The 8398-nt window shown below is 42.0% G+C and overlaps 1 protein-coding gene across 1 annotated transcript; it reads right to left on the minus strand.

The window, feature by feature from the left end:
• Nucleotides 1–1848: 1848 nt before the first annotated feature.
• On the minus strand, nt 1849–2802 carry neurod6a (neuronal differentiation 6a). The gene has a single exon (XM_028569962.1). It carries the CDS (start codon nt 2800–2802, stop codon nt 1849–1851), a length of 954 nt encoding a protein of 317 aa, XP_028425763.1.
• Nucleotides 2803–8398: the final 5596 nt, after the last annotated feature.

Consider the following 8398-nt stretch of genomic DNA (forward strand, 5'->3'; position numbering starts at 1 on the left):
TTTAGATCATGAAAATTTCAAGATAACAAGACTCATTGTCACCAGTTATCGTGGAGCATGAACCAATTAGAATACAGTATCTATGGATGTAATATTTCATCATCATTCTTTACTGTAATATACTACTGTAATGACAATGTTTCTATGGTCCCATGTACTACCTTCACTGTACTGTACTACTGTTTACCAGACACTGTTTCTATGGTCCCATGTACCAACTTTTCAGACAGTATTGACAGTATATATATATATATATATATATATATATATATATATATATATATATATATATATATGTGTGTGTGTGTGTGTGTGTTGTCGTTGCAAATGAGAATTGGTTCTCAATCGACTTACCTGGATAAATATATATATATATACTTATACCTCATTGGTCTGTAGTATTCTCTCTAATACTGCAGTACTTTTACAGGGATGTATTTACTTGTAGTACCATAATGAAACATGTATCACCTATTTTCTACTACAATATTTAATGATTGTACAAACAATGACCCAGTGAAATTATGGGTAGCTTGTGTGTGGGTGATCTAAAGTAATGTTTCAATGGTATTTCACAATATTTTGTTAAATTTGTTTTTTGAACCAGTGATTGTGCAAGTGCAAGACTTCTTTAAAGATATGAATGCACAATCCAATGTTTTGAACATTGGATAGCCTGTGTTACAAGTGATGACTGTTGTGAGTTTTGTGTCTAGAGTTTTGAAAAATCACATCAAGGTTATGAAATTAGTAGCGAAGTGATTGTAAAAAACTAAAAGAAAAAAAATCCATTGATTATTCTATAATGAATTACATCATTATTAATAATGATGAGAAATGCAGATTGCATAGTTCCCTGTGCCTTTCTTTTCTGTTATAGTAAAAATACCAGAGTCAACTAAACAACCAAACAGATCAAAACCATACAAAAATGCTAAATATGGTTGCCATGTGTCATGTGTGTCTACGTGTGTATGTAGGCATATGCACGTGTGTGTGTGTGTGTGTGTGTGTGTGTGTGTGTGTGCTTGTGTGTCTGTGTGTGTGTATGTATGTGTGTGTTGGTATGTGTGTGTGTGTGTGCGTGTGTGTATTTGTGTGTTGGTGTGTGTATGTGTGTGTGCGTGTGTGTGTTTATGTGTATGTGTGTGTGTGTGAGTGCGTGTGCGTATGTGTGTGTATGTGTGTGTGTGTGCGTGTGCGTATGTGTATGTGTGTGCATGTGCATGTGTGTGTGTGTGTGTGTGTGCATTTTCCTTCCAAGGCCACAGCATTCCTCGTCAAAAGGCGCTGCTCCCCAGACAATTAGCCTTCAGTTTAGATGAATTTATCAATTAACTATCATTCATCAGATGGCTGCAGCCAAGCGGTAGGGCTGCACGATATGAGGAAAATTTGTGATATGCTATAACGTTGCTGGACATCGCGATAACAATATTACTTGCGATACATAAACAGATGTTAAAGTTTTCTCAGTTCTTCTTTCAGTATTGTGATAAAAGCCAACAAACTGCTTGTTGGATTTGAAAACAAATGAAACGAAATAATTTCCAGCTTTCTTTTATTGAACAAATTGAACATTGAGTTAATTATGAAAGGCAGCGCTAAAAAAAAAAGAACAAAGTGCAGATTTCTGCTGATATTTTCTTTCAACTAACAACAAAATCTTGGCGTGTCTTTGGCGATGTGTCGCAGCCTTTCACCGTGTGTTTATTGTGCGGGTTGATATCACGATGACGATAAACAAACAACGATATATTATGCAGCCCTACCATGTGGCCCCCCAAAATATCAGCAGGATGATATTGGGGTTTCCAATTTAATCAACATCTCTATATACATAGTTCATTAATAAGTGAAAGGCTTGCTCAGTTCCTCCTGCGCCTGGTAGAACTGGCCCCGGAGGCGGACGTCGTACTGGCCTAGGTCTGCGGAGGAGCCCTGGCTGACCGAGCAGTAGCGGGGGCCGTAGTGACAGCTCCGGTAGTCCACCGGTTCCTCGCGTTTCAGGGAGAAAATCCCGTCGAAGTTGACGGCTGGGTTGAGGGTCCCTGCATCCAGAGGGCTGGAGCCGTCCGGAGAGGGACTGTCATACAGAGACTCATAGGGGCCGCAGAAGGAGCCCAGGGGCCTGCCGCTGTCTGCCGAGCTGCAGCCCACTGCCTCGGCCCCGTGGTGGTGGTGGTGGTAGGCTGGGTAGAGGGGGAAGGACTCCCCGCCTGGCTCCAAGATGAAGCTGCGGGGGTTGAGCTGCAGACAGCTGGCCACCAGGCTAGTGGTGGGCTGGGAGAGGCCCTTGCACAGAGTCTGGACGAACGTGAGCAGGTCCGGTCTCTTCCCGGTGTTTAGGATCTCGCTGAGGGCCCAGATGTAGTTCCTGGCCAGGCGCAGCGTCTCTATTTTGGACAGCTTCTGCTTCCTGGAGTGGCAGGGAACCACTTTCCTCAGCCGGTCCAGCGCATTGTTCAGACTGTGCATGCGGTTCCTTTCCCGCGCGTTGGCCTCGATGCGCCGCAGCCGGACACGCTCCAGCCGGGCCTGACTCGCTTTCTTCGTATATGAACCCCTTCTTCTCTGACCACCGCCTTGTTCCTTTTCTTCTTCCTCCTCCTCCTCGTCCTCCTCCTCCTCCTCCTCTCTGTCATTCCTCTCTCCGTTCTGTCTCCTGCACTCAAACGTGTCCTCCGGGGCTCTGCCAGGCTCTGGCTTAACCGATCTGACTAATTGGTTGGCGGCCCAGCCGGTCCGGAAGGGACTGCCGGTCTGGTTGGAGGGCGGCTCATCAAAAGGCAGAGTTAGCATGTTCTCCTGCAGGACATTTGGGGGGTGACAAAAGACAACCAAAAGCAAGCCAGCGAGTCAAAGTAATGATTGACAACACTCTATTAACACTCTACAAAATTTCATTTCATTTTAGACATTTATTTGCTACTTTATTCAAATATTATGCTACTTTTGTGAACACAAGACTTTTCAAGCACCAAAACAAGTGAGTGTGGGTTTGTTTTCACGAGAGATTTGAGAAATATTTCTGCTTTAGGGCCAAATTATTTCCTTACACATTGCTCTGGAACTATTTGGGGCGTCACTAGACTGAAAGCTGAGCTGCTGAACATTCTGATATAAAACACACAGGGATCAGGTTATATGCAAAAACCCTTAAAAGGAGAATTCAAGAAGATATCTATAAATGCCCTTAGACCTCAGAGGGTTAAAGGGCAGCAGGTGCATTGTGGATGCCGAATGGCAGCAGTAAAAATGATTTAGTGTGCCGATGGCTGTAAGGGAAAAAAAAAGTCTATGAAATGAATATAAAATAGGCTTAACAAAACGATGTATGCCTGACAGAGAGCAGACGTAAGATCAGATACAACTTTTCTTTTTCTATTGATCCCCAACAGGAAATATGACCTGTTACATACCTATTATTGTAATTATTGTAAAAAATAAATAGATAAGCTTGTTCCCACATGCATTTTCAGAAACAACCTATGTACATTCAACTAAGTGGTGAATGATCCCCATTATTTTTATCGAAGTAGGAGTCAGAAACGGATCTACACTCTAAGAAATAAATCTGTAAAATAACAGAAAAAGTAATTAAAGTTATGTGACACAGCAGATCACTTAAAATACAGAACATTTTGTTAGGCCTATGTATGAAATGCTCTCATACCAAGCTGCTCAGTTAGTAATCTCTTGAAAACGTTAGAAAAAAAAACTTCAAAAACATCCGAAAAAGCACCAAAAAGGTCAGAAAAGAAACGGCACAAATGTCATAAAAAAAGTGCCACAAAAGGTCTTAAAAAAGCAACAAAAACTTCGAGAAAAAAATACATGAAAAAAAGGTAGAAAAAAATAAGTGCCAACGTGGACTCTCTTTAATTTCCCAAACTCTCTGCGGCCGACGAAATTCATACAATTTGAACTGCGTAAAAGAAAAGAAAAATACAACTGCGAATCACATTCTTTTGACAATTTCTGTTAAAATATACAGACGTACAACTGTTAGTACACAGATATTTCTCAGGGTGTATCTCTAAATATCTAGGAGCATGCCTACAGTAAATAACATAACAGAACATAAACAAGGAGACATTAAATAAATAAAATAAAATTAAGACATGCAAAGAAAACCCCCAGGGGGCTCGGCATGCTGGGTTCCCTACAATTATCCAACAATACATAACGGGAAAAGACAAATACAAACAGACATATAGTCTGTGAAAAAGGGACGGGAGAAAGGAATGATCAAATGAGGAGAGAAAAGAAAGTGTGAAGACACACAGCAATGATTCTGGCACAAAACTGGGATAAATCATGAACCACGCGATGAGAGAACATAGGTTGGGAAAAAAGCAAAAAATGCCATATAGCTATACGAACATAACAAGCCCACCTTCTTTTTTAGCAGTATCCTATTATTCTTGTTCAATTAGCCAAGTCAACCTCAGGCAATAATCTGACAGACCGTGGTCCATTTTAAAGTAAATCTCCTTCTGTCAGTGGACCGAGGAGCTTCTCACCCAGTTTTGGTGTTACATTCCAGAGAGCATCCCGACACTCAGACAGGCTTTCAGCAGCAAACATCGGCCCCTCCTCCTCATCCTCCCTCCTTCCTCTCCTGTCTCTCTTCTGTCTCTCCTCTCCTCTTTAATGTCTCTCTCCTGTCTCTCCTCTCCTCTGTCTCTCCTCTGCCTCTCTTCTTCTTCCAGCAGGAAAGACATTGATGCCATCTGCTGCTGACGACGTCAGTGGGCAGGTTAACTCTCCAGGCATGCTCTCTCTCTCTCTCTCTCTCTCTCTCTCTCTCTCTCTCTCTCTCTCCCTCTGGCTCTGTGTCTCTCGCCCTCTCTCTCCCCAGCTACTCATCTCTCTCTCTCTCTCTCTCCCCCTTCCACATTTCTTTCCCAGTGCTCCCAGTCTGGAGGGATTCTGTGCCAGTCTGCTCAGGGGGGACTGATTGGAGTTTCTAGATGAAAGTCTGAAGCACGTGTCTTGGTCCAGCTCATAGTTCGACAAAAATAAAGGAGAGCACACCATAGAGACAGAGTGCATGACATCATACTCTGAAAGCCATGCCCACCGGGGGGGGGCAACTCTTTACTTGGATTGCGTGAAGGTTTCCTCCTCGTCAATTCCGTCTGCTAGCAAACAACAGAAAAATGCCTAAAAGCTGCTGTGTGGTGATATTCACTACCAACAGGGTAAACAACCCATAATTTAAGTTTTTATAAGCTGCCTGCCCGAAAAACTGAGCTTTTATGAAAACAAAAGTGGATATAGACGTGAGGAATCAGCAGAGAGAATGGAGAGACTGTGGGATCCTGACTCTAAAGCTAACGTTATGTCCCACGGTACGTTTGCAGCAAGCATTTTGTTACCAAGTCAAACATCCAAATGCATAGGCGTAATGTACAGCAGGGATGGGGGTTACACCTAGCCTTATGAGACCGTCCTGATCTGGCGAGCTCCAGTTTTCCACTCGCAGATCAGTCTGGCATCTTGAGATAGAGAAAATTTGAAGCCGGTCGCCAAACGACCGACCAATCAGCGTTAGTTTTGAGGCGGGTTTTGAGGCGGGTTTAGGTCTGACGCAACGAGAAGCGTCTATCACCAACATAGGTGGTGATAGACAGATGGTTTATCCAATCAGCTAACCAGTATTTTTAGACAGCGGTAGCCCTAATTCTGTTAGCCACTCGCTAATGCTTTTTTTCTCTTGGATCCTTCTTTTGGAATATGGACCGGGAACCTGAAAGGGTGGTGATAGACAGATGGTTCATCCAATCAGCTAATCAGGATTTTTGTCCCTTCCCAAAAGTTCTCCAACGGAAAGTTCCCAGATGGATATGCCGAGCAAATGCGAAGCAATCCATCTGGCGGAGTCAGGTTAGGTTACACCCCCCCCAATAATCAAAACTGTAACAACATACATGTGCACCATGACTTGATGCAGAAAAAGCACAAATTCTTGCAGAAAGAATTCACCAGAATGCAGACAATGAAGTGTTTGATATGCTGCAAATTTCAAGTTTGCTCAAAAGTGGAGATCTCAACCCGACCCCCAATGTTGAACCCAAAGTTACACCCTTTTCCAAATGTTAATTTTAGCTTAATTATCTGTCTGTAAGTTAAGCTAACACGAAACATTGTACATAGTCTATAACCTTGACGTTCCATTTCCAGGATTGCTCTGGTGCTGCCGGAAAATCTGCCGGATTTCACTCATTTCGGCCGGTTATCCGTTGCCTTGGGCTTCCTTTGTGTTGGCGTTCTAAACTCCGGTGGATTTCTGAGGACTATGGTTAACTGCTCCTCAGATCTCTGCAGGGTAAATCCAGACAGCTAGCTAGACTATCTGTCCAATCTGAGTTTTCTGTTGCATGACTGAAACTACTTTTGAACGTACACCAAAACAAGTTCCTTCCCGAGCCATGTTGCAGCCCATGACGATTCTGATTGGTTTAAAGAAATGCCAATAAACCAGAGCATGTTTTCCTCCCATCCCCGAATTCTGTGTGGACTAGCCAGACCCTTCTTCAGCACTCTTTTTAGGAGGCTCTGGCAAAGCAAGACTACGTTCGGACATAACGTTGGTTTAGTGTCAGGATCCTACAGTCTTCCTAACCAAATCTTACAGCAATTTGTTAGGTTAAAAAATTCATAAAAACAGAATGTTTCAGAATAAAAGCTTCCCAGTGGTTTCAAGGGTATAATCAACACAGTCTCACTCCCTACTTGTCAAATGTATGACGCATGGTCAAGGACCCTGGCGTCAAGTTTCAACGAAATAGGGGTACCCTTGACGTTATTTTTCGACGAGGGGGTCCGTCAGATAGACATTCATGTTATCGACGAAAGAAAAAAACACGCCCCCCGCCCCTTAACTCGAAATCTGTGACAGTTATTATTGGTATTTTTAGCCCAATAACCGCTGTTTTAATCAACATTATTCACGAGATATTATCATGGTTTATATGTATTTCTTTTAATGTTATTACTTCGGTCTATTTCGGCCAGGGAAGCTGGATTGCTTTTTTGTTGATTTATATTTTTTAAACTATAATGCTACATCTATCAACATTTATTTAGATGTTACCATGGTATTCATTTCTTTATTTTGGTCTTATTACCGGTGAAATATTACAGTAGGTATATGCTTTAATACAGAACATTACGATATGATCCGAGCTAGACGCATTCAAAGCCAATATCCCCCAATGCAATGCGGCCATTCATTTCAAAGAATTGGGCAGCGATCAGCTGGTCTTTAACGCCAGGATCGCTTCAATATTCATATATACAGTCAGTGATTGTGTCACCAGCAACAACACGTTGCTCAGTTTTGTTCCAGTAAGTTATGAACCATAATAATGTTTAAACGAATCCGCGGAAAACTTCGGAAGTGACGTAGTACGTCCCGCTCAGCGGATACGAAGATAAAAATATATAATATTCGTAATATTGATGTTTTTTTCTAACGGTGTATTTGAGAAGTTAAACAATAAAGATAGTTATAATAATAAAATACAGTTTCATGTTTGTCTCATATATTGTGTGCTCGGCCGGCCGGCGGGCGGCATCAATCTGAAATGGAATCAAGCCATTTTACGGCAGACAGCAGAAACAGGAGCCGAATGAGTCCCCTCACCCACCCGGAAGAACTACAAGTGCTCAAGCTTTGTAACAGCTTCTGTGGTGTTTCTTATGGGAGTTGTAGTTTTAAAGTATATTTCTCATAAGTAGAAGTTGGCAGTGTATAATTTTGGATACATCCTGGGGTTTTTTGGGATGGAGAACACACTGGTGTCATCAGATTTTAAAAATCGAATCGTTAAATAGGTGAAAATAGCTTATTACCATATTTGACAGTGCTTACAGTAGGTACAATTTGGTAACCATATCTACATGACAGCTGAGGTCCAGAGCTTTCTATAACAGCTGGTTTTATGTGTGTAGCACCTTCTGTTGCTAAATGACAGGCCTTCATACATGTACTGGGTTCAAGGTTCAGAGGTCAATATTTCAAAGCAGGAGTAATGTATGCTCTTCAGACTGACATATGTTACTCTCCAGGTTGAGACCTTTCCAACGATGTGTTTGCTATAGTCCTACAACAACGTTTTAATTTTTACACATCATGGAGACCACTTATCAGGTGATAGTTTATTGTCCCCAGAGGGATATTTGCCTTGAGTTCAAATGCTTCACAAATAACACTTGACATATTGTTTTATCATACAGCTGACATACTTACAATAAAAAACAACATGAACAAAGTGATATAGGCTAGACTGAAGCACATCACACAGCAACAATCTATTGCTCATCTTTCACAAACAGTGACAAGAGCAACACAACCATGCTTATCATGAAGCTATTGCACACCCTCATT

This window comes from Perca flavescens, chromosome 22 (genome assembly GCF_004354835.1).
Source record: "Perca flavescens isolate YP-PL-M2 chromosome 22, PFLA_1.0, whole genome shotgun sequence".
Lineage (NCBI taxonomy): Eukaryota > Metazoa > Chordata > Actinopteri > Perciformes > Percidae > Perca > Perca flavescens.

Coding starts and splice junctions, on each gene's coding strand:
- neurod6a (XM_028569962.1), bottom strand. CDS start 2,802: ATGCTAACTCTGCCTTTTGATGAGCCGCCCTCCAACCAGACCGGCAGT.